Source organism: Phoenix dactylifera, chromosome 1 (genome assembly GCF_009389715.1).
Source record: "Phoenix dactylifera cultivar Barhee BC4 chromosome 1, palm_55x_up_171113_PBpolish2nd_filt_p, whole genome shotgun sequence".
Lineage (NCBI taxonomy): Eukaryota > Viridiplantae > Streptophyta > Magnoliopsida > Arecales > Arecaceae > Phoenix > Phoenix dactylifera.
Window position 1 is genome coordinate 39,567,032 of NC_052392.1, and position 26,802 is coordinate 39,593,833.

The following is a 26,802-nucleotide window of genomic DNA, read 5'->3' on the forward strand; positions in this document are numbered from 1 at the left end:
TCACACCCATCGCAACCCATCTCTTGCTGGGTCCCACGTGTCTCACCCTCGAAAAGAGAGTACGGGTGCAGGGTTCCCGAAAAAAATTTGGTCACGTTAGTCGGCACTCAGGAATGGCCGAAAAGGAGATGCGAAATAGGGGTACGTGGCGATCATCCATTTGTAGAGAATGCTGCTCTCGGGTCTTGGCAAAAGTTGTCCCTAGATAACGTGTTGGGAGGACCGACTCATGGGCAAGGAGAAGGACAACTTTTCTACATTGACTAGAATCCAGGGACACTGGACCCATTCTTATTTCAGCACTATTATATTACAAATAATTAATATCAAAACCAGATGGAAACAAGTTATAATGGTCCAGACTTGAACCTTTATGTTCTCTTGTTTAAAGGATTTTAGAATAAACTACTTTATTTTAATATTGACAAAAAAATGAGGCATTTTTCAAATGCAAACATGCATCAAACTCAATTAATACACATATATTTGATATTACAAAAATAATCTTCTTTATTTTCTTTTTTTAAGGATATTTTTTGGCAAAAACAATTCCTTTTAGTTGCTTAAACAAAAAAAGAAAAAAGACTTTACTGGGCTACTGCTTCAAGTCTTGAAAATGAAGACCATTTAGTTTGATTAATACATAGATATTGGCAATGGAGCAAAAGACTTGAATACTTTTCTTATAGATAGTTCAGTTCCGTGTCAGTTTGTGCAGGAGGAGTGGAAATGGGATGGAAAAAGTGGGGACTAACCCCTCCTAGCCTATAAAAAGGATAAATTAATCTAATAGGATCTACTCATTCCAATCGAGTCATTCTTGCCAAATAAAAAGGCACTTTTTATGAATTTGATAATTGAGTAATTTTTATACAAAATTACCACGAAATGCTCCAATATAATCTCAAATGATTTTTTTTACTAAAGAAAACATAAACTTAAATTCGTAATAAAAAATATTCTGTGTGCCTTAAATGGTGCCTCGATATGCATCTAAACTAGATTTTTGTGGAATCATCAAGGATGGTACAAGTGTTAAAAGCTAAATAAACAACTCCACCTATTAAAATTATGTTTAGTCCTTGTTCGGGATCGATGCTTGATACGCTAAGCAATATTTTTGGCAAATATAAAAGTAAAATAAATATTTTTTTTGATTCTTATTTAAAGCCTCAATATATTTTTACTATAGTACAAAGTTTAGAATCCAAAAAGAAGAAGCATAGATTAGGTATTTGGAAGAAATTTTTCTAAATTTCACCAAATAAAAATAGAACATGCCCTATGAATTTTATAAAATAAAATATAGATATGTGTATTGAGATAACTAGCATTTGGAGAGACAATAATAAGGAACAAACCCACAACGTCACTAATAATTCAAAGTTCAAACAATAACAAACGCCAACTACTCTGAAAACACTATTTGGGTTGAGAAGAGTGAGCTGTCTAGTGCATTCTGAGATATACTATATTTTAACTTTTTTAAATGTATCAATACTAGAGCTGTAAGAATCATTTATTTTAGCAATAATAATATACGAGGTTTTGGGGGAAGGGGAGGAAAAGTATATATATATTTTTTTGGGTAGAAATATATATAGCATTTTGTGACTTTTAACTTTGGGGGGAAAGGGCAACAAACTGTTGCTATTGGTGGTGGGGTTGGCTGAGTCTTCCAAACGACTCCACCCCTTCTTTTTCTATCCTGAGAAGTCTTCCACCCTCGGGTCGTTGCTGATTTCCGCGTTCCCATTCAGGGCAACCCCTTCTCTCCTCCCACTTTTTTGTTTTTTTTAAGGGTTTGGACTGGATTTCGTCGGTCGGACTCCTTTCCGCTCTTCTACGAGCCATGGCCGTCTCTGGTGAGTGACCAGGTTGCGATTTTTATGTCATTTTTTCAAGAATTTAAGCTACTCTTTTAGTCTGTGAGTAGGTTGTTACTGGAATCTTCTTGCTAGTTTGGATCAAGTTGGCATCTTTGATCTTTCTTCCGGGGGGTGTGCTTGGAGTTTAGTTGTGCTGCTGAATTTGGCCTCTCTAGTGATGGAGTTTTGTGAATTTAGAGATCTCGGTGGTGTTCTTCAATGTTTTTCTCCACCAATTTTTTTGGTAAAGGTTCGGCTTTTCATATGGTGGGTTTGATGGGGGAACTATGGGGCCAAAAGAAATTTTATTTTGAATATTGAATTTTATGTTTTCTTCCATTAGGATCGCAGTTCAGTTATCCTCTTTTTGTACGCCTTGTTTGTCATGTATGAAATGTTCTAATTCTTCTTGTTGTTGTTATTAGTAATAATTCTGGATTGAACTTGCTGAGTTTTGATGGTGGAAGTGAAAGGTCTTCTGAGGTTGATTACTCAATAACATGCGTTTTTTTGGATCATAAATGGTAATTTCTTATGGTGGTCTGTCTGCTGGAAATGATCTGTTTTTTTTTTCTTTAGATAATTGTGCATACAAGTTGCTGTGATTTGATGGTGGAAGTGATTGGTGTTTTCTGAGGTTAATTCTATGATTATTTGGTTTTTCTGTTTATATATTGGTAACTTATGTGATTGGTATAGTTGGATCTGATGGGTTTAAAATTGGGTTTCTAGTCATTAAGGTTTTGTGGGTTTAAAATTGCACCTTAGTGCTCTAGTTGTTTACTTTTATGTTACTTTATCAGGTCTATTTTTTTATCTCCTTGGTTGAACTTTTAGCTTCCTGAATCAGTGGCTTTGGATCTTGCTGGAATTTGGTTTTGAGTTTCACTGGGTTGGAAGTGTTGGATAAGAGAGTTCAATAGGTCGACAGTCAGGGCCAAATATTCTTTCTGGCGTACAGATCTTTTATGCTGATTACAAGGAAGCAGCAGATTTCTTTTTTCCATTGGTTTTTCCAAATATGCCTTCTCCTCCAATCCTTTAAGTTCTGGTGACAAAATAACTTTTCTAGGATTGGAGCCTGTTGGGCCGAGTTCTTGGGTTGTACGGTCTGGAATCGAACAGTTTCTATATTCTGCATAGTGTACTTCTTCTGTTGTGCAGACTGTGCATGTAAATTGCTCGTCTTTTTTGGATTCATTCTTTCCGTTCTGAATAAGTCAGATATTGGTGTTTTTGATGGGTGGTGGCGCTAGAGTTGAATATGGTCAGTGAATATTAATATGTGAGTCAATTATTCTGTGTGGTTGGATCTTTTGTGATTCTAACTTGCTTCTTAATTTTTCTATCAAGCATGTGTATGGTTCATCTAATGCTCAGGTAAAAGTTGAATTAGGTTTCACTGCTGCTTCTTCTTCTTCAAGCAGACAAATGTATCATCAGATTTGTTTTGCTTGCTCATTCTACATGTGACGTATAATCTTTGAGGTTGTGTATGAGTAACTAAATACTTCCTGTCCCTATAACTGTTTTCTCTATTTTTAGCTGTTAGACTGAGTTCTAGCTCTTGGTAGTGACATGTTTTACATTGTGATCTCTGTGTCATGTCTTTACTATGTTATGGCATGAAAATTGAGGACATATGGCCAAAGTTCTTCTTTCGCCGTCTCACCTGTTGAACTTCCATATGGTTGTCTTTACTCTTCGGAACTTCCTGGCCTTTGAACCTTACTAGGAGAAACCTTCTAGATAGGGGGATAAACCCTCTTTGGAACTCTCCAAGAACTCGTACGTACACCTGCTTCCTAAGCACTTCCTTCCTACGAAGTTTTTAAATGTCTGCTTTCCTGAACCCGCATCTACTTACTAATATTTTTAACATTCAAGGCGGAATATATTAAATTACTTGGCTGCCTTTTGCTTGTTGGGTTTAGAATCTGTAGTTATTATAATATATTTCTTATTTAGCATGATAAAATCCATTTTTTTAAAAAACTTGGTTCATATTTTGTGCAGGTACAACTGGAACCTGGAGAGCAATAATGCTTGTCCATTATATAGCTTCGTCGGTTGCCTAGTATCTGTGTTCAGCAGACGTGCCTAGTTTGTTACTTATTGTTTATGGCCATGGAAAGTATAGCTGTCGCTATTCTTCTTCAAACCCTTCTCTGGTTATGGCTGGGTAATATATGTTATGGTACTGAAACTGATATTAAATGCCTGAAAACATTACAACAATCATTGAAAGACCCCAACAACATGCTGACATATTCGTGGAAATTTGATAACTTGACTGAGGGCTTCATGTGCAAATTTAATGGCGTAGATTGCTGGCATCCTGATGAAAGCAGGGTCCTTAATCTGCATCTCTCCAACATGGGTCTTCAAGGACAATTCCCGTCAGGCCTTGAGTATTGTACGAGTTTGACTGGACTGGATCTCTCAAGCAACAACTTTTCTGGACCCATTCCAGCTGATATCTCAAAAAAGCTGCCGTATGTAACTTCTCTTGATCTCTCCTATAACAGTTTCTCAGGTGAAATTCCAGTGAACCTGTCAAATTGTACCTACCTTAATATCCTCAATCTTCAACACAACCGACTGTCTGGACAGATCCCTTGGCAACTGAGCCGTCTTGATCGATTGACGACATTCAGTGTGGCTGACAATTTGTTGACAGGACCAATTCCTTCATTTAAGAATTCCTTCGATGCTATAAACTTCGCAAACAATAAAGGGCTTTGTGGGAAACCCTTGGATAATTGCAAGGGACCTCCAAAGAAAAGCCATACTGCAGTCATCATAGGAGCAGCCATTGGTGGTGTGCTATTTACCATCATAATTGTGGGAGTTATTCTATTCTATTGTTTGCGTAACGTGCCTATCAAGAAAAAGGAAAAGGATGCTGATGAAAACAAGTGGGTGAAGAGCATAAAGGGAGCCAAAGGCATCAAGGCAAGCTGACTATATTTCATGTCCTCTTAATTTAAATCTTTAATGACACCTTAAGTACTATATTCTTTTTATCTTATTTAAGGTCCATATAGACTTACAATGAATTCTTATATCCAGGTTTCTATGTTCGAGGAGTCCATTTCAAAAATGAAGTTGAGCGATCTCATGAAAGCAACCAATGATTTTAGCAAAGAGAACATCATTGGTACAGGGAGAACGGGAACTATGTACAAGGCGATGCTTTCTGATGGCTCTTATCTTGCTGTCAAAAGGCTACAGGATTCCCAACATTCTGAATCACAGTTCACCTCAGAGATGGCAACATTAGGAAATGTAAGGCATCGCAACTTGGTTCCTCTTCTGGGCTATTGTGTTGCTAAGAAGGAGAGGTTGTTAGTATACAAACACATGCCCAGGGGGACCCTTTTTGATCAATTACATCAGGTGGATGGCGAGGAGAAATTAATGGAATGGCCACTGAGGCTAAGAATCAGTATTGGGGCAGCAAGAGGTCTAGCATGGCTTCACCATAGTTGCAACCCCCGCATCCTTCATCGTAACATAAGCTCCAAATGCATCCTTCTGGATGAAGATTATGAACCTAAGATATCTGACTTTGGACTTGCAAGGCTTATGAATCCAGTTGATACCCATCTTAGCACTTTCGTCAATGGTGAGTTTGGTGACTTGGGGTATGTGGCCCCTGAATATGCACGCACTCTGGTGGCAACTCCAAAGGGCGATGTTTACAGTTTTGGAACAGTTCTACTTGAGCTGGTTACTGGTGAAAGACCAACTCAGGTGTCTAAAGCTCCAGAAAGCTTCAAAGGCAGCTTGGCGGAGTGGATTACGTATCTTTCAAACAGTTCTTTTCTTCAGGATGCCATTGATAAGTCCTTAATAGGAAAGGATTATGACAGGGAGCTCCTCCAGTTTTTGAAGGTTGCATGTTCTTGTGTTCTGTCAGATCCTAAGGAGAGGCCAACTATGTTTGAAGTATACCAGCTCCTAAGAGCTATCGGGGAAAGATATCACTTTACTGCTGATGATGAAATAATGCTGCAACCTGAGAGTACTGATGCTGATTACCTGGATGAACTTATTGTGGCACAGTGAGACAGTTGGCTGAATGCAGAAGAAAAGCAAATTATCACTAGTTTTATGAATTCTTGTGCTACAACCCCCTTTTTCTATTCATGAGATACACTTTTACCTGCCTTGCACATGCATAGCACGTGCTCGAGTCTCGTAATTGTTTTGCTGAAAGGAGCAAAGCAGCTTAGATCAAATTATCATAGATGGAGAGATCTATATGTACTGCCCACTGGCTGTCTTTTGTATATCAGGTATATGTAGATTGCCATGCTGCATATTTTAGGTGAAATTTTAGTTTTCTAAAATAATGTATACACTATCAATTAGACAGTGATTCTAGTATTTTACTTGCCTTTTTGTGGCGAAGACATCATATCACCTTCAGGTCTATCTTTCCAAGTTCACCAAGAAGCATACGTAATAATTAGCATGTTTATTCCGTTGAAATGAGCTCCATAAGCTACAGGGGTACAGGTTGATTTTGTATTCGAATCCAAAATGTTTGGTTTTTAATCTCTAGTTTTTTTTCTTCTCCTTCTGCGTGAAGGAAGTTGACAGTTGAAATTTTACATTAAATGTTTTGCATGGAATAATGCAGACCTGAACTGAAATTTTACTTCTTAATAATCACAACCATGGCAAATATGGGATGTCGCATCTCCTGCACCGTTCTTTGTTTTATCATGGGACCACATCAGTTCAATTTAGTTCTTCTTTGGTATTGTCCTAAACTTTTCCTCCCAATTGCTGGCCGCCTGCTCTGTTAGAAAATGCCTCACAAGCGTAATTGGTTCGATAACTAAATTCAAAATTACTGACACATAAATGAATGACCCTTAAAGCAGGAACAAGATAGTGATCTTAAACTTTAGAGGTTGAATCACTGTTGTTTATTTGACTTGTTCCAATTACATAACTAGTTGCCTTTTCTTTCCTTCCTTTTGAGTGAATATGAAAGTTTTAGATTTGGCTAAATTAATCCCAGAGAGTGATTTTAAACTGCAGAAACACTGTTTTTCATTTGGCTTGTAACAGTAACTTTACTAGTTGCTTTTTTCTGTCTTCTCTTTTGGATGAATATCTCATATTTTATTCAAATTTGGCTAAATTAACCTCATACGTAACCTGCTCACATTAGAAATGGCTATTTATTGCCTTGTTGCTGATTTTATTCATCCAGATGATTGCTTATCATTGTACTGAGATTGCTTATGTTTTATGTTTGGCTCCTGGAAGTTTCTCAAATCTTTTAACATAAGTCTTGATGCCTATGTAGATAAAGAACAGCTGACACTTTGATTGCGAGAGTTTCAACTTTCTTCGGCAAATTTCAACATTGAAATTGCATGACATGATCTTATCTGTCACAATTAAAGCTTGATATCCAGCAGTAAAATGTGGGGAACTTTGCAGGTGCTATTTGAAATATTAATATATTATAAAGAGATTTATGAGACTCACTTGTGCATCTAGGGACTTGCAGTAAGGGTGTAGACAAAGCACTCTTAAAGCATATTTAGTTTTGTTCCAAATATGAAAAAAACTGTGTTTCTCTCCCTTTCCCTTTCTTTTGGTAGTCTATATGAAAAATGGTTTCCAATGTCTCAAAGGAAAATCCTAAAACAAGCTTGGGTGGATTTCTTCTCCCTTTGTTCCAGAAACAAAGTGTTAGAATGATTACCAAGTCTAGCAAATTACTGCAATGACCAACTCTAGCAAATAACAACAAGAGTTATGTGCCTCGGTGACCAAAGACTGAAATCTTTGAATAAATATTAAAAAAAAATCAATATCTAAAAGTAGCAGTTAATCTTAAGGAAAATACTTTGGGGTGTCTATTAATACACATGGAAAGTTTATAAGACTGCTATCTTAGTGATTCATCATTCAACCACCCCCTAAGTATCAGGTTGCACAAATCTCCTTTCTCCATGTGACAAAGGGAACTTTAGCATTGCTCCAACCTTATATAATTATACCGGCTGAGATGATATCTCGAGTCTTATACAGCTTAGAACTCAGAATATCTCAATCCATTTAAAAATTTTTCCATTTTTTATCTGGATTGAGATGCACTAAACCACCATCCATCTTTGATATCGTCCATGGTGAATATCTCAGCAATTGGGAACCTTAGCTCCATATTCTTGAATAGATGGTGTATTCAATCAAAAAAAAAAAACAGAGAGAAAAAAAAGATGCTGATGATACCACTACATTTAGGTAGTTACACGTTTTGCCGTATCGGTTGGAATTGAATGGTACGTGATGTACCATACAGATATTTGGTACATCGAAAAAAATTCTATACCGTACCGATACAGTGTTTGATGACACTAGTATGGAGTCCAGTATCGAGATAATAAATTTTGGATGGTTGTACTTAATCATGAACAGGGAATCATCTTATCTGGTATTCCAATGGTAATATGCAAGTCGTCATCTTTTAGTTGTGTTTAGATGTCGAGCTTAAATTATCTGTTGATAAAATCGTGCACCTTTGATGAGCCCCACACACACACACACACACACACATATATATATATATATTGAGAGAGAGACGCTACGAGATCTTTAAAATTTTGATAATATAATAAATAATTTATATTATCTCTAAAATTTTGGGATCATGAATTTCTTTTCTCCAACGATCTAAATTTTATATGCCGACCTTTAAAACGGGCTTAAAAATCTCTTGTCTAATGAGAGGGCATTGAAAAGTAAGTGTGCCTTTTTTTTTTTTTTAAGGAAAAAAAAAGTCTACGACAAAGTCTCCGCCCAAGATTGCTACAGGTCAACATGGTCCCACCGGTCAACATCACCGCGTGAATGAGGCCAATTCTCGTCGGCATAATTTGTTTCCAGGATAGCTATTCTAGAAAGATAGTAGCTAATCCTCACCTATGATTATTAAATAACAGTTCACTTGTTTTTTTTTTTTTTTTCAATACTTGCTCATTTATATGAGTAATTGATACATATACAAGTGTATCGGTATGTAAATAATTTCTCACTATTATGACCATGATTCCTCACTAAATGAGGTAAACAATTCGGTTAGGTTGCTCATGGTGTTCTATGATATGAAAGCAGTAATCTTATTGAGGACGCCAGATGCAATTGAACTGGTATTTCGGAGAACATACGGTTGTATTAATATGATGACTGATTTGGTGACCAATAAATATGTATGGATAGGAACTGGGATACTATTTACTACTTAAAAGATGATGGTAAAAGTTAAAAAATTATGTTTTCTTTGAAGAAAAGTTTAAAAACATGGGATTAATGGCCTCGTTGTTTCCTCCTTGTTTCTCATTGAGTTAAATCAAATCAAACACTTATAGCAATCATACACGTATGGGATATCAAGATATCATAGATACAAACTAATGGGGTATTCAATGTCCAACTTCCCTTTTCCCCCCCTTTTTTGTAAGAAAAAGGAGGAATCAATGTTCCACTAGCTCCATTAATGTCTAAATTCCCCCATTGTTTTCCAACCTTATAAAATAATCTATTTAGATTTGGACGAAACTCGAAAGAATTGCTCTAGAATTGCATTAACTTAAAATATGTAGAAGAAAATATTAATTGGCTCCTAGCTTTCATGATAAGTCTTTAACTAATTAAGATTTAGGTACCAATTCTTGTGGACCTATGGATAAGCCACAAAACAATCAAATATTTTTAGCTAATGCCTTGATCTATCCTAACATTTTCTCAATTTTCTTAAAAGAGAAAAAAAAACGAAAAAGGACTAGCCAATCCCATACGTATCCAAACAAATTTGATTGTTTATGTTACTTTATAACCTTTGTGTTCATTGCCAATTCCAGTTGTATCAGGAGGAAAAAAATGTTTTGATTACCAGAAGCATTTTAAAGTTCTTTATTTATGACATCTTAGTTTGTTGGACATGGCCTCAAGTTTGAAACCAAGAGGAGACTAATTTGTATCAAAGAATTTATACCACTACGCTTTAAAACAAATACAAATCTTTTTCAATCAACTCCTGGAAATAGCCATATCCGGCCCCTTATAGTGATAAACTTTCAAGATGGTCTTTGTTGAAAAACTGCAACTAATCTACGAGTCGTTTTACATGATTGCTACTACATTTGCTTGATGCATTCCTGCTTATGTTTTCTTGTTTGAACATCATAAGTTCGAATATCACTGGCGACAATCAATAATTGATATAGGTTAGGCTGAATGATGGGCATAGAGAATTCTTATACTTCAATAGAATATTACCCATTTAATTAAATTTTGCATCCAAGCAAGAAACCTTGATTGAAGTAGGATTCCTAGTAAGGGGAGTTATATTGATTATTTAGAAATGTTTTCTTGTTTGAACATCATAAGTTAGAATATCGCTGGCAACAATCAATAATTGATATAGGTTAGGCTGAATGATGAGCATAGAGAATTCTTATACTTCAATAGAATATTACTCATTGAATTAAATTTTGCATCCAAGCAAGAAACCTTGATTAAAGTAGCATTCCTTGCAAGGGGAGTTATATTGATTATTTAGAAGCTTGCAGTTTCCTAATTTTTGGAAGGCATATGCCAGGACTATACAATAAAGCATTACCATTTTGTGGAAGCCAGCAGAGAGAGAGAGACCACTAGATTTGGTTGCTTATAATAAAGTAAGCTTACATGATTTTTGGCATATCTATAGCAAGCTTTTGTGACGTGACAAGCTTTGATATAGTCAATAAATCCTTTGAATTGAGTGCACCTTTGCTTGTGAGGTTGCACATTCATTGAATTGGCGAACACATTGTTATTTGATTAGGTCAAACACCAATATGGGCCTATGCTTCCTTTTTATCTCCAAGCAAGCACATAACACATTCACATACTCTCTTTTCAATAATATGATTAGTTTATTTATATTTTTCAAACTATAGTTTTATGCAATTGTGTTATATAAAAATTCAATATCACTAAGTGCTTGGATGGATTTTATCATCCCTTGCCATTTGGATGTGGTAAGAGTTCAATTCCAGTCAGAGTCAATCCTCAAATTGGACTGAGCGTGCAGTAAAAAAAGTATAAATTAGCCCATCCTACTCTAATATATATATATATATATATATATATATATATATATATATATATATATATATATATATATATATATATATATATATATAGGGGATTGATAACCTACTCTCTGATATGGTAGGTTATCAATCTACCCATTTTTCATTGGACAAAAAATACCATTATTTTTTGTAACTTTTAAGGGTGCTTTATGTCTTTTTACAATCTCACATTAACTCACCCTCTCAACCCCCAATTAATGTTCTCTCCCTCTCTCTCTCTCCGGTGTGTGTATGTATGCATGTATGCATGTATGTATATGTATGTATGTATGTCTATGTATGTATGTATATGTGTGTATGTATGTATGTATGTATGTATGTATGTGTATGTATGTATGTATGTGTATGTATGTATGTATGTATGCATATGTATATGTATATGTATGAGAGAGAGAGAGAGGGAGAGAGCATTAATTGGAGGGGTTAAGAGGGTGAGTAAATGTGAGATTGTAAAAAGACATAAAGTACCCTTAAAAGTTTTAAAAAGTAAGGATATTTTTTGTCTAATGAAAAATGGGTAGATTGATAACCTACCATAATAGAGAGTAGGTTATCAACTAAAAGATATCTTAAAGCTAGACATATGCCTACTATTGAAAATTGAATGAAAAATTTATTCCTCTTCACAATAAGAATATCCAATAGGATATGATGTTGAAACCATCCCTCTCTTATAAATACATATTATCTATTTATTTATAATAGACTTTTTTTTTTGTTACATATAGCTTGAGGTGCTACCTAAATAGAAGAGAGTTTTGTAAAAAAAAAAAAAAAGTATCGGCCTTGCTTTTCTTCTCACCAAAAAAAAATATATATATTTATTATTATTAAATATTTCAAATGCTTCATGTTTAATTTTATTAGATCATCATATCCTTAAATAATCATGAGGGAAATGATGCGTTGCCCTAGGAAAATAAATTCAAACTGGATCCTTTTTGCACCAAAAAAAAAAGAAGAAGCAGAAATGGGTTTCTCTTTCTTTCATTTTTTGAAACTTTCCTACATATATTCAGAACCCGTATAGAAACTTCTATGCGCGCGTCCCCTGTTTCCTCATTCCTCCACGATTTCGAACGTTGGTTACCGGCTTTTTTTCAAACGTTTAACGCGCTGTTCCACCGCGCCCCTCCCTTCTTGCCTCCCAAGCCCATAAATAAATAGGAAGCAAACCAAACCAAACGAGAGGACTCTCCTCCTCTCCACGCTCTCCGGAAAAGGAGGGTGGAATCCTTCTCCCCGCTCCTTCCCCTCCATTCCCTCCCCTCTTTCCTCGCCTCCTTTTCTTCCCCTCATATCCCCCTCTCTCCCCTTTTTTTCCCCAAATCCCACGGGCCTCGATCCTTCTCCAAGCCAATCCCATTTCTCGTCTCCATCCCTGCCCTCCTCCTCCTGGTTTCTGATCGGAATCGGGGTTTCTGGGGCTCCATCTCGAGTTCCTAATCGCCTATCCCAACCCCGATTTCCTTCAGAACCCGGCGTCTTATCTCAAATCCCTCCCGATCTCCTTGCATGAGGCAAAAAAAAAGAGAGGGTCCAATTCCATCGGTTTCATGTTGTTTCTTGCTGAAAGATTTGGTCCTTGTCTCGAGATGGATGCTTTCGTGCACTCAATATTGACGAATTGGATAAAGTTCTAAAGTTAGGGCTTGATTTGAGATTTGAGTTTTTAGATTTTGATCGGGAGGAGATGGAAAAGGCGGCGCAGCAGAAGAGGGGGATTTTGCGGCAGTTCTCAACCGGGTCGTTGAGGAAGAGCGGGAGGTTGAGCTTCCACCGGAACCTGTCATTTGATCCGCGCCTCGGCAATGTGATCCGGTTCACCTTTGGACGGCAGTCATCTCTTGACCCCAACGGCTGGAGCCGGAGCCAGGTCAGGGAGGAGCTCACGGTGCCGGATAATCTCGACTCTACGATGCAGCTGCTGTTCATGGCCTGCCAGGGAGATGTGAAAGGGGTCGGCCAACTCCTGAAGGATGGTGTTGATGTGAACAGCATCGATCTGGATGGGAGGACGGCGCTTCATATAGCAGCCTGCGAGGGTCATGTCGATGTTGTCAAGTTGTTGCTGAGCTGGAGGGCTAACATCGATGCCAGGGATCGTTGGGGGAGCACGGTGATGATTTCTTCTTTCCAGATCTTTGTCGTCCTGCTTGTGTTAATGTAGTTTGGTCATGTCTTGATGGTAAAAATTTGATCTTTCAGATAGCAAGATCTTAGCTGCAACGAAATTTAACCTAACCATTATTTAAATTGACTCTATCATACATATATAATATATATTTCCTAATGCCTTGTCTATTGCCTGGCAGGCTGCTGCTGATGCAAAGTTCTATGGCAATGTTGAGGTCTACAATATTTTGAAAGAAAGAGGAGCCAAAGTTCCAGTATTACTCAATTCCTTTTGGAGTACTCTTCTTTCTTGAGTAAGGTCAATTTCCTTGTCTTAATTCTTCTTAATATGCCATTCATCATTCCTCTTCAGAAAACTAGGAGGACTCCCATGACTGTTTCGAATCCCCGAGAAGTTCCAGAATATGAACTGAACCCAGGAGAGCTTCAATTTCGCCGAGGTGAAGAGGTCCTAAAGGCACGTTCCTCTGTTATTTATCCATGAATGTTATGTTAAAATTATGCAGCAGTTCGTATTCTGTCTTGATGTTTTTAAGGTATGTATAATATAATTATAAAAGAACCAAACTTTAGCTGTCCTGGTAGTATATAATGGAGAACATGGATCTAGGTAGAGTGATGGACAATCCAGATTCGTATAACCAATCACGAACACATGGGATACATTTCGCATGTAATGACTAGGGGTTACATTTATTGTGTGTACTAAGCCATGTCAATCTTTATAAGTTCTTCAGTTGTAGGTAAAGACCGTAAGGTCTATTATAGTCTCTCTCATGTCAAGATGGATTTGAAAGAAGTACTTGCAGCATAGCTGACACCATCTTAACAAAACATTTTAAGATTCAAACATCTTTAGTTTGTCTTTTTTGAGGGAACAAGCATCTTTAGTTTGTCAAAATGCTATTTTCAGTCAATTCTTTTGCATGCAATAGCGACTTTTAGATCAATTTATTTTATCCTCGTATATTTTATACTTCCTCTCTTACCATGGAGCCAATATATAGTAATATGGGGGCTCTTAAATTGGAAGAATCAGTTTCCTCCTAGAATTCATGCAAGCTTATAAAATCTCTTAATAGAATCTTATTGATGCTGCACTCTTGGTCTTCTCAACATCATAATGGATGTTTTACATACTAAGTTGGACTATGACCTTCCTGAGTATCAAATCGCAAAAGTTCATCAAAGAAAAAAAATCTAACAAGTGGTGAAAATCCTAGCTCACCCATATTATCCAAAATTTATCGGTCCTACTTCGTACCAGCTGATCCTGTCCCGCAGTATAAGCTGCATTATTTTCTTCAGTAATTTCCCGCATATAACTTTATGCACTGATTCTTGAAAACATTTTCCTTCTAATAAATGTCTTTTTTATTTTTTTTAACTTATACAGGGGACATACCAAGTTGCTAAATGGAACGGGACCAAGGTTTCTGTGAAGATACTTGACAGAGAAAGCTATGCAGATCCTGATTGCGTGTACTTACTAACCCTGTTATTTTCCGTGGTTTAAATGCAATCCTTTGCTGCATGAAACTGTAGGTGGTGGATTCCTAGATATTTCTTCTAGTTGGAAATCGTGATGTTGGACGTCAACCTTTGCACTGGTCACCCTTTTTTGCCTTGAAGCAGTCATGTTGCCAGATTCCATATTGACTGTTTAGATGTGCATGAAGGATTTAGGTTGATGCATGATAGCTTTAAAAGTTATAATAACATCATTTTAGTATGCACCACCCACATAGTGTCTGGACAACGGAAGGAGGATTTCCTTTATGGTGTTCATGCTACACTACTGCCCTTTACAGACCTAAAAATTAGCTCTAATTTCGGTAATGATTTCCACTCTGAAGCTTTTACATTCTCCGAATGCCTGTTTGTGCAGGAGTGCTTTCAAAGATGAGTTAACTCTGCTGGAAAAGGTGAGGCATCCTAATGTGGTTCAGTTTGTGGGAGCTGTTACCCAAAACATACCCATGATGATTGTTTCAGAGTATCATCCAAGAGTATGTTTCAATATTTCTCCTTCCAATTTGTAATATGGAACATGCAATGTATTTATTCCTTAAGGGTCTTTGTCATTACGACTTTGTTTTGGATTCTCGAAAGTCTAATATTGTTGTGTCCTGTATATCCTTTTGAATGTTGAACTTTTTATGATATGAATGAGTTGTTGTTCTGTTTCACACCTTAAACTTTTCAACATGCAGAATTAATGTTATTGACCTATCTATTTTCTTAAATGTTATTTGATAAGATAGTTTTTAACTTTTTATTAAGATATGGAATTATGACCTCTGGACATTTTGCTATTGGCTGAACTCAGGGTGATCTGGGAAGCTATCTTCAAAAGAAAGGACGTTTGCAGCCTCATAAAGTTCTTAGATTTGCCCTTGATATTGCCAGGCATGTCATTGTATACTTTTAAATTACTAAATACTAAAAATTAAGCTGATGCTAAGCTGCCAGGATTTTTTCTGTATATGGTTGGTTTCCATTTAAATTTTTTTGCCTCTGTTCTATTCATCTATTTGAAAAGAATGAATGTTGAGAAACGTTCTTTGATTTTCTACGACACTGATTCCCTCTTACACTATTAAACCTCGAGTTTTGCTCAAGATATGAAGTGTTTTGCTCAAGATATGAAGTATAACTTCCATCTGATTGATACTTCACCGAATTGAGTTGGTTGTCCTTGTTGGGATGCGTGCATATGACAATGTTGAAAACCACCTGACTTGAGCTTCCAATGACTTCCAATCATTTCTATGCCACTATATGCCTGTCGCATTCACATTTTGGTATTTCATTCACATTTGAAGTTCAAGGTACCAACTCTGGTGTATGGGCACATCATATTTAGTGCGGCAATCACCTCAAGTGAGATGATGATGATGGATGGCTGACAGCTTGTGCGAGAAAGAAGCTGTCTTATTGTTGTGAGAAACAGGCAAGGGTTAAATGAGGCATCCCCTGTCACAAATGTGCCGTTACTTGATGGTGTTGAACAAAATTATGATAATTGTCTAGGGCTAGGGTATAGAAAATCTCCTAAGAAATTGCAATAAGGCTTGATGGTTATGGCTAGCATCAATTGTTAGTACTACAACCTGTATATCTAAATATATATGCACTTTTCCACTTTCAATAATTTGAAGGATCCTTCTAAAATAGTGGTTGTTCTTTTGTATTCAGGGGCATGAATTATCTTCATCAGTGCAAACCAGATCCAATTATTCATTGTGATTTAAAGCCAAAGTAAGATGACTCGATGAGCAGCCCATCCTAATATAAAAATTGAAGCTTATTTATACTCAATGGATTATGGATTGTACTTTACTATTTGAAATTTTGGTAAGGTGCCAGAAATATCTTGCTGGATAGTGGGGGCCAGTTGAAGGTGGCAGGCTTTGGTTTGATCAAGCTATCAAAAATTTGCCCCGATAAAGCAAAATTGGCACATCCAACAGAAATTGACATTTCAAGTAAGTCCCATCATTTGTGGTTCCAAATTACCAAATTGTATATTAAAATATAATTATTCCTTTCAAAAGTACAGATTATTTGTTACCTAATATTAAACTAATAATAATGACTAGAAGAGTATATTCTCGATAAATTGCCAACCTATGTTTCTCTAAGGTACTAATTGTTCCTGAAATCCCATCTAATATCATCTCTTAGGCTTCTCCTCTTAGAATGTGTAGCAATTTTCTTGTTAACTGTGCCCATGGCTCTTATACATTGTATCCTAAATAACCCACGAAAGATTGACATCTAGAACTGTCTACCTTACCATCCTGTGATTAATAGAGTCCAAAATCCTAGATCATCTAGAACTGTCTACCTTACCATAAATGTTTACAAGGTTACTATTAAGTAAAATTCTTAACTGCTGCTCAAGGTTTCTTAGATTTTCATTTTTTTGCATGAGCTCAGTGAAACTCAAATAAGTTAACTAAGAATATGAATTACCAAGGGTCATACTTTTCAGCATGGCTCCCCACCTGTCTTTGCACATCTCAATTTTTAATAGTAACCTCCCTATCACATAATCTTCTCACTAAACAAACATGCATTGTATACTGATGGTATTATGGACATGGTTTGAATTATTGACTAAAATTTATAGTGTATTTTGATTGTATTATACTACATACTTTGACTCTCAGTTCAGTATTGATCATTCTTTCTTCATTCTAGATTTATACATGGCACCGGAGGTCTACAAAGATGAAATATTTGACAGAAGTGTAGATGTGTACTCTTTTGGTCTCGTTGTTTATGAGGTTTGTCATAATTTTTCTGGTTTCAGTTAATGTTCCAGCATTTCCCTCCTTGCAGCAGTATTCTTGTAATCCTTGCATGTAGCTTTCTTCATTAAAAGCTAGTATATACCTTATGATATATGTATCAATAATGTAAAAACTTAATATTAAATAGATACAAGTTAATTAGGTTATGTACGAGAATCGGTACCTGAAGTAAACTTTCTTTCCTGCATAATAAATTGTGCTGCTGGCTGTGATTGATGTATAACAGTCCTTTTTTGGTCTCTTCTAAAAACCTAATTGGAATTTTTTCCAAGTCAGAATGATTGTGGAGAGTCTCTAAATTTTTTCACCAAATCATTTGCTTTTGTCAAATTTGACCATACTTTGTGGACATCACAACAAGAAGAGAAATAACTTAAAGATGAAATCTGAAGTCAGATTGAATAGACTTCATGCATTCCCTATTGCTTCGTACCTTTTTGGCTCTTTCCCCTTACTCTCTCTCTAGGCTCAAGGTCTGGTCAAGAATTATTCCGCTTTAGTAACTTGAATATCTATAGTGTTTATCTCTACAAGGAAAATTGTGACCCTTCATAAACAACGTGAAATGTGCATCTGAACATAGTGTTCTAATGTCTATCACCAACAAGATTTTGTTGTTTCTCCCTGTGGACCCTACTTAAATCTTTTTCATCTCAAGGAGGCTTCTTCCTAGTGTATATTTGTTTCCACCACTTCTTGCTTCCTTTTACCTCCATTTAGATTCTCTTTCAGTCTCTATTAATCCACATCAAAATATTTCCTTGGCCAGAGAGAGACAGATGATGACACTCATTTCTTGCATATCCTCCAACTTCTACACATCAATGCTCCATTGAAATGTTCTTCTTGCTGCAAAAATTTTGGTTTCTTAGTCTATTTTTCAGTGGCTTGCACAATTTCCGATGCTAGTACATGACAAAGAACTGCACAGTATAATTCACATTCTTTACCATTGAGCAGTAAAATCACAGTTTTAGCTTCGTATTCTTTCGAGTAGCATGTTTCTTTGCATTGATTACCTTTATATTCTTTTGAGTCGCCTGCTCCTTTGCATTTATCAAGAAAGCAACTCACTTATTTGGGTATGTATAAAGCTTGTTAGTAACTTTGATAAGCTAGCATGAAATGTTTCCTATCCTTGAAGGAAAGATAGATTTCAATACAATTTTAGAGTTATCTCTTGCTTTCTAAGCTGCTCATTAAGTATAGGATTCTCATGTTTGTTATCAGAAACTTTTCCAGCAGGGCTCTTATTAGGTTAATAATGATCATCTATGATGAGGATGAAAAACAAAAAGCAAGGACAATGTTGTTTCTACAAAATACTGCACTTACAGACTTCTATGATTTGAATGATCTTTAATAAATTTATGTTTGAAAAAGGTCCTCGTTTATGTTTTTATATTGTTTAGCTGTTGATTGAAGTTCATAATCACGCTTTTGGGCCCCTTTTTTTTACATATTGGATTTGATATAATTCTGTTCATAGTTTATGTATAAGTTTATTCACATAAAACAGCTCGGCAAGTTTCTCGTTATTTTTATGTATAGCATACAGCTTAAGCAAATACCATAGGAAGTGAGAAATCTCATTTCCTATGTTGTCTCGACATGGTGCTTTGGAATGAATTGATGGATTGGGGTACTAAATGAAATTTAAACATTAAGCTTTATATAGAATTTATTCAACTGAATAAAGATTTCCTTAGACCTTGTTTTGGTGAATTTTTTATGGCCATGAAATGATGTGTTCTATGATATGTCCATCATAGCAAGCTCCAAGGAATGCTCTAGCATTAGTACCTATTGCAAAAGCCAGATCTATTGCACAGGTCCATTTTGATCTCATGACAATGCTTTCTTTGAACCTCATCGTGTTGGAGTTGGATGTGAAGAAATTAAGATTTTTTTTTTTAAACTCTACAAGTCAATGGGATAGAATGTAATGGTTATATTTGTGATTAGTATGGATATTCAGGAAAGGATTTGGTTTGATCAGTGCCTTTTGTATAGAGCATAGAAGGAAAACTTGTTCTTCTTGTTACATTTACCATTATTTGTGTTTTAAGAGAGACCTATTAGTAATTCATGTTTCCCGTCATATATATTTCGCAGATAATTATGAAGCAGAATATAAGTTTTTTTTAGTCTACTCTTATGTTTGTTCTGCATTTTCAATTGGGTTCAGATGATTGAAGGAGCACCAGCCTTCCACCTGAAGGCCCCTGAGGAGGCGGCTAAAATACTTTGCTTAGAAGGAAAGAGACCATCATTAAAGAACAAAGCAAAAAGTTATCCTTCAGATTTTAAGGAGTAAGTTTGTAAATAAATTCTATGAGCCTAACTTGAAGTTGTTAATCTTTCTTCATGCATGGAACAATTTTTTTTTTGGCAAAAAGAATTACCATGCAAGGAACAATTTAACATTAGTTATCATACAATATTGTAGAGGTTGATTTCAACTGTTGTATACTGCATTTATTTACATTAATTTATCATTTATTATGCATCATGTGTTAGATCTAGTGTAGGAGACATCATGTGCACCTGTCTTCTTTGTGTCTTTCTCATCTTGGTATGAAATCTTGTAACTTGAATGTATTCAGATGATGCCCTAGGAGCTAAATCATTTACTGGAACACATGCTCAAAATTTACAACATTGGATTTTAGATCTCTGCCGAGGACCTTTGTGAGTGATGAAGTCCAACCCCAAAACTCGAGTTGATAGGTGGACAGGCCCATGAGTACTTAAAGATCCCTGCCGCTTCCAATGTGGGACTATTCCTCAGCACCCCCTCTCAGATGCAGATTCTGAGGAATGGAACCTTAAGCAAGGGGTGCCACGTGGATTTCGTTTTCTTTTATATAGAAAGTACCAAGTCAGACTCCAATTGAGTTCTGCACCTTGATGATAAAGTGAAGGAGGGGGAATCTTCTATTTAGAGACATGGCACCCATTGTTTCAACACAAGGCAATTCGATTCATTAATAAAAGAGCTGTTGGCATGGAATGATGAAATACAAACTGGGATTTAAAGTGCCATGGAGTTCTTTGCAATTACAATTGCAGGATATCTCTGTTAGCCACATCGCTCATGTTTATTATGAGTTATAATACTTTTGATGGTTGACCACAGAGATTTGGGTTCTGAACCAAGTATAGAGGTAGTTTAGGTATAACAATGTTCAAAATGGTATCCGTTAGATGAGTCTATCTTGCAACAGAAAAAATATCAACTATGAGGTACCAAATACAGTTTTTTTTAAAAAGAAGATCAACAATTGTTGGTCCATCAACTCAGTCCATCCTGAAGCTTTTTTTTATTATTATTAATTACAATTCAGACCGTTCTATTTTGCAACGTACACTACAACTATGTGCATATCCTCAGGAAAATAAATGAATATTTTTTTGAGTATGTTGCACAACACTTTTTTATGTTGTAACATATTACTTTTGATAGCTCTTCCTATATATCCTTCTGTCTTAATATATGGTTGGAGTACACATGCATCAATTTTTTGGTGTCTATAGTTTGATATGTATCTTAAAGAAAAGAAGGAAAAAAAAGGCTGATATATTTTCCACTTTCATCATATCCATATTTTCCATTCATTTTCACAAACTATTTTGTTGTTGAGACTTGTGATACAAATGTATGTGCCACCATCGACAATCCATTTTTTTTCTTACAATATATCAAGAATGCCTACAAGAATTACTCCATGTGCAGGTTGATTGAAGAGTGCTGGGATTCTAACACTGCAGTGAGGCCCACATTTTCTGAGATAATTGTTCGATTGGACAAAACATATGCCACTTGTGCCAAACAGGGACGGTGGAAGGACACCTTTAGGCTTCCTTGGTATGCACACTTTTACCCTATTATCCACAAGCAATTTTGCGAGTGTCAAGTCATTAGCATTCATTCATGTGTGAAATGCAAAGGCATTCTTAAGATAGAACATTTATCTGCAGTCAACGAGATTTATTTTGATTCATTTTAAGAATCCGATCATCATTAGATTTTCTATGAACAAGTATCAACATGGTTTTGAAGACACTTTCCAGCAAACTACTTGGACTGTAAATGGTTATGAAGACACTTTCCAGCAAACTACTTTCTATTAAGCTGTCTACCAAACAATGAATGTCTTTTTTTAGATCAACATTTTGGTAGTTGAGATGTGAAATCAACTAGTCATGTCAGGCCATCTTGTTAAAATAAATGTTATGACCACATATGTGTGTGTGTGTGACCATAGTAGTCCTTTTAATACATCCAAAAAATGAAAGATAAAAAGTTCAGTCAGAAAAGAACCTTGTCTAAAGTAATTACAACATCCATGTTTTATTGATTGGATTCTAAAATTGGCGGCAGTGATCCCCCCTAACTGCCAAGGAACCTAATTGCTGCTTAACTTCTGATCATTTTGCCAAATCATAACCATCTGTTGCTGCTACTGATAAACAATTTTACTTTTTAATGCTGTCAAAGTTTTGGTCTTTTCACACCTACTACTGTTTGACCAATTGATCTAACTCTTAGCTAATTTAAGAATCACATGTATCGCATCTTGTTATCATCTTTTATATTGTGTAGCTGTTTGGTGATTTATTTTGTTACTATACTGCATCAGAGAATTCTTTTTGTAGCTTAGTGTTAATTCCTTCAAGAAATTTTTTTGAAATGGCTAAAGCTCCCTGTTCTTTTCATATTGCTGCATAAGTTCCAAGTTCTGCTTGTAATTGTAGTATAACAATTGTTTACTTTAAAAATATTTTTTTGTGAGTTTTTTTATTTTGTTAATGTACATTATTGGTACTTAATGCAGTCATAATATAGCATTCTTGCTACCGCATTCCCCTAGAAATTATTCTTTTCCTTTTCCTTTTGTTAATTAAGAATACATTCCCTAAGCAATTCTAACCTTGCCATTCTCTATTAATCCAGAAACTGTCTATCTGAATACGCGGAGAAGTGCTTGAATTTTCCTTTTGTTTTCTAATAAATAGGTTTGATAAAAATCTCCATCCATGTGCTAACTCTTTGTAAATTCTTGTCAACTAAAAAGTTCTGTCCTGCTTCATTCGTGTGTAAGTTTCTTCTTCTTTTTTATTTAACTTGGAAAATTTCATATGTAAATTGGGTGGAGTACATATTGGTTCTCTGTTGCATCATACATGCATAATGAACTTGTCATCAAGGGTCACTGGCAATTTGTTTTTAGAATTGAAACAGGTCTTTTATCTAATACGAAACTGCATAATGAACTTGTCATCAAGGGTTGATGTCGATTTGTTTTTTGAATCGAAACAGGTCTTTTATCTAATACAAAACTCTCCGGTCCTGCTATCTGTCTAGAATTTCTGTCTCTTCTTTTACAAATCATGCATAACTTCCAGATCCATTTGATTCATGCCTATTTTTTCTACTCCATCTCTTTATATTTTTTTCACTTTTTTGAACAATTTGAATTTTAAGTTGTTCTTTTTGCCAATCTCTTCTATTGATCTGGGCGACTTTTTCTGATGCTTTTCAGGAAATAGTGAGAAGTGATGGGCTCATTGTGTGCTACAAGATGTTGTCGTACTATATGTAAGAATAGGCTTCTTTCAACAACATATGCTTGAAAATTATGATGTATTCTTGTTGTTAAGGGACTCGAACATTTCCATTATTAATTTCTAAAGTTTTTAAATAAACTATCACTTTGTGTTTCCTATATCCTTATTATATATTGCAAAACTGCAGCTAATGATCAAAACGCGTATGCAGGACCCTCACTCTTGTCGGAGTCTCAGATCTGCCAGACCTTGTATTGTACTTGCATCCCTTTGCAGGATACTAGCGATGCAATATGGGCAGGTGAACGAGAGCTTTTGTGGGGAAACATGCATAGCAGATCTAGAGTCCTGCATAAAAATTCATGCAGCCTCCCACATATTTCGGACACTGGCAGGGACTTAAATGTATGAATCTTTCTGAATAATTACAATGAATCGAACAGTGACAGCATATTAGACTAGACCGCACCAGTATTGGGTTCTGAGTGGCATTAAGTTGAAGCAGGAAAATGATTGTGAATTTTGACACCATGACTGGAAAATAAATTGGTTTTTTCCTTTTTTATATACCAAAGTTCTCAGAAAATCTTTTTCTTTTTCAATTTTTTTTTTGCCTTTTAGATTATCAAGCCTTAAAAGTTAGACACCTTTGCTATGTTTTGCACAAAGCCCTGACCTGATCTTTGGACATTAAGATTGCCATGGTATGACAAAGCCTCCAAACCATGCATGTTGCATTACAGATGCCTCCAAAATCAGGGTACCTGTTAATGATATTTGAGAGCACCTCCGCAAGATATGAACCTAAAACATCCTCCAAATAATTTTATTGTATTGTTCTCTTTCTAGGTTTACCATCATTTGTATGTGTGTTCACACACATGGAAAAAAAAAGAATAAAAGGAAATAAGTACTGCACCATGAATTCATGGAACAAGACCTAAGTAGAGCTTAGCATGGAACTAGGTGTTCTGATATGCCTAGAAATTTCTATTTGCACTGCTGATCTCCTCTCCTCATTGGCCCTACAAGTACTGCATTTGCCCATACTTAGCATATAAAGTGCCTTGCATAAGAACTTTGAGATGCAGCAAGAGTAGTGGATACTAAGCCCTGCATGACCATGTTCTTGCAACATATTTTACTGCTTACCATTGAACTTGGTTGTTCGAGGTGCTCAGAAATCTATATGTGGCAGCCAAGTTGTTGTACAAATGCTACATCTCCTTATACGTGCAATGGAATCTCCCTTCACAAGAACCTTAATGCAACACAGACTAGGGATCAGGCCTTGCATGAACATGTTGCAAGATAAATGCCAAACCGAAATGAGCTAAAAAATATCCTGATAAAGGCCAGAATGATTGTGGTTTAGTTTGAGCTAAGTTAGAACATTTGTTTGAGCTAAGCGGCTATTCCCCGCATCCAAATTGAACTAGATGGTTGTAAGGGTTATTTGCAAAACTAATGATTAATCAAATATGCCCTAGATCGAGGTCTAGTGGACTCAATGTTGTTTGCATGAACGTGGATGCTTCTTTATGTAAGTATGCATCTATGTATGAAGAAAAAAAAAAAAAGAGAGAAAACTTGATTTCGAAATCATAAATTTTGATAAAGTTAGAATTTAAAATTAGATAATTGACACACAAACTCCTATGACTTCACCAAATGAATTAATGAACGCCCTTATATACCAAAAAAATTGTTGATCGAATCATTTTTTGTCATCCACCAATCCAAATCGAGGGTGCGTTTGGTTCACAACTAGAATCTAAATAGAAATCGGAATGGATGGAAATAGAAATCGAAATAGTTGTATTTCTCTATGCATTTGAGTAATTTGAATTAGAAACAGAAAATCAATTCAATAGAAAAATATTTTTGAAAATCAATTAAATAGAAGATATTTTATTTTTTTAACTAACTTTGGCAGAATAAAATTTAAATATTGAAGAGAGGGAAGGAATTAGATTTTGAAGAATTGAAATATTCTCGTTCAACTTGAACAGCAATAAAACTCTCCCAACCAAATGGTTGGATCCGAAGTTATTCATTTTTATTTTCATTTAGGGCCGAACTCCTCTCAGCCAAAGATGTCTGAAGGGGTGTTCTGCCTTGAACCGGATCACACTCAATTTTTTCCCATACTATCTGGAAAGCATGACCGGGGTCCGAATGCTCTCCTGGTTTCGTATGCCCTAATATTTTCCTTCTTATATATGCACAATGCCCGCTCTCCCTCCATTTTCGATTTCCCATCACACAATGATGTAGCTGCCCCATCCATTCAACGGCCGAGATCGATCAAGAGAACACCGGTGGGGCCCACATGTCCAAGCCTTCCTTTCTTTTTTTTTTCCGGTCAAAAAAATTAACTCCAAGCTTTCCTCTTTTTTTTTTTTGCTTAAGCGGGCATTTCATACATCACGGGTACGAATACACCCTAAAGAGTCGGAATACAAAATGTCCCGAAGTGCTCCGGGCATCTCTCTCTCCCCAGCCCATAGGGTGCCTCCAGAGTGGCTCGCAACAAACGCGGCCACCCAATCGGCCGCCCCATTGGCCTCACAATATACATGCATAGCCTGTAGCGTAACACCCTCTCTCACCATCATCCAAATGTCACGAAGCAGAGGATGAGCACCTCCGTGACCAACCGGGCCCCTACGGATCCAGCTAATCACCGTAGCCGAGTCGCCCTCCAGAAGAACCGAACTCGCCCGAAGTACTCGCCGCGCGTAGGATAAGCCCATCCAGGCCGCTCGCAACTCTGCCCCTGGGACAGAAATATCAAAAATCTGACGGCCCCCTGCTGCCACCACATCCGACCCGGGCCCCTAACAACAAAACCGGCCCCTCCCCTCCTACCGCCATCCAAGACAGAGCCATCAAAATTGACCTTGAGGAAACTCGGGGGTGGGGGCTCCCAGGTAAAGAATACCCTGGGTGGAGCTGCCGAAGCAATGTGGGATCCCCAGATGTCCCGAGCTATCAAAGATCTATGAGCTGGCTCTGCCTGGATAATCTCTGTCGCTTGAGCACAGGCCCGCTCCATCACGAATCGTAGGGACAGCCGACGCTCACCAAACACCCGGGCGTTCCTGGCCAGCCATATCTGGTACGCTGTGTAGGACGCCCTAATAGCCAATCCCCGCATCTGAGTAGAACCAGCCCAAAGCCGAACCTCCTCCAAGTAAAACTCCCTACTCCTCCAGGTATCCTCCGGGATCCCAGTCAAACTCCAAACACCTCTCGCCCATACGCAGTGGAATAGAACATGATCCACCGACTCGTCCACCCCACAGTCCGGGCATGAGGGGGAAAGGCCCATACCGCGTCTACACAGCTCTGAGCATGTCGGCAATCGCGCCCAGGCCACCTTCCAGAGGAAAAGAGCAACCCTCTGGTGTAGCCCAAACCTCCACACCCAGCCACAGTCTAGTCCCGGCTGTGAACCTGGCTGAATAAGCCGGGCAACATCGCTGACCCCAATGCTCGCTCTATTGGTGGTGCTCCAGACTCTGACATCTGGATCTCCTGACCCCGGAAGGGGAATCGACCAAACCCGCTCTACTAGATGCTCTCCAAACAGCTGGCCCAGCCTGTCGCTATCCCACTCGGCCCCTCCCGGTCGGAGCAGATCGGAAACTCGGAGACCCTCCCCCGCCTCAGTGCTGAGAGTCGTCGGCCATAGTCTCAAGGGAAGTGCATCCACCCATGGGTCCGCCAGCACAT

General features: G+C 37.0%; 2 protein-coding genes across 4 annotated transcripts; both read left to right on the forward strand.

Annotated features, from left to right (window-relative positions):
* The first annotated feature begins 1,705 nt into the window (after positions 1–1,705).
* On the forward strand, positions 1,706–7,485 carry LOC103706061 (probably inactive leucine-rich repeat receptor-like protein kinase At5g48380). Of its 3 annotated transcripts, none has more exons than XM_017842520.3 (4): positions 1,706–1,865; positions 2,294–2,392; positions 3,885–4,823; positions 4,941–6,306. In XM_017842520.3, exons 3-4 carry the CDS (start codon positions 3,990–3,992, stop codon positions 5,937–5,939), a joined length of 1,833 nt encoding a protein of 610 aa, XP_017698009.2. In that variant the 5' UTR covers positions 1,706–1,865; positions 2,294–2,392; positions 3,885–3,989; the 3' UTR covers positions 5,940–6,306. The 3 variants fall into 3 exon arrangements, 2 of the variants coding, with proteins under 2 accessions (XP_017698009.2, XP_008788252.2); XR_603906.4 differs by lacking the exon at positions 2,294–2,392 and adding an exon at positions 7,195–7,485 and having other exon boundaries at positions 1,708–1,865; positions 4,941–6,169; XM_008790030.4 differs by lacking the exon at positions 2,294–2,392 and having other exon boundaries at positions 1,708–1,865.
* Positions 7,486–12,258: 4,773 nt separating this feature from the next.
* On the forward strand, positions 12,259–23,631 carry LOC103706059 (integrin-linked protein kinase 1-like). The gene is made up of 13 exons (XM_008790029.4): positions 12,259–13,157; positions 13,354–13,428; positions 13,527–13,631; positions 14,571–14,656; positions 15,063–15,183; positions 15,504–15,583; positions 16,373–16,435; positions 16,544–16,662; positions 17,381–17,466; positions 19,682–19,806; positions 21,230–21,361; positions 23,040–23,095; positions 23,276–23,631. Exons 1-12 carry the CDS (start codon positions 12,732–12,734, stop codon positions 23,044–23,046), a joined length of 1,425 nt encoding a protein of 474 aa, XP_008788251.1. The 5' UTR covers positions 12,259–12,731; the 3' UTR covers positions 23,047–23,095; positions 23,276–23,631.
* Positions 23,632–26,802: the final 3,171 nt, after the last annotated feature.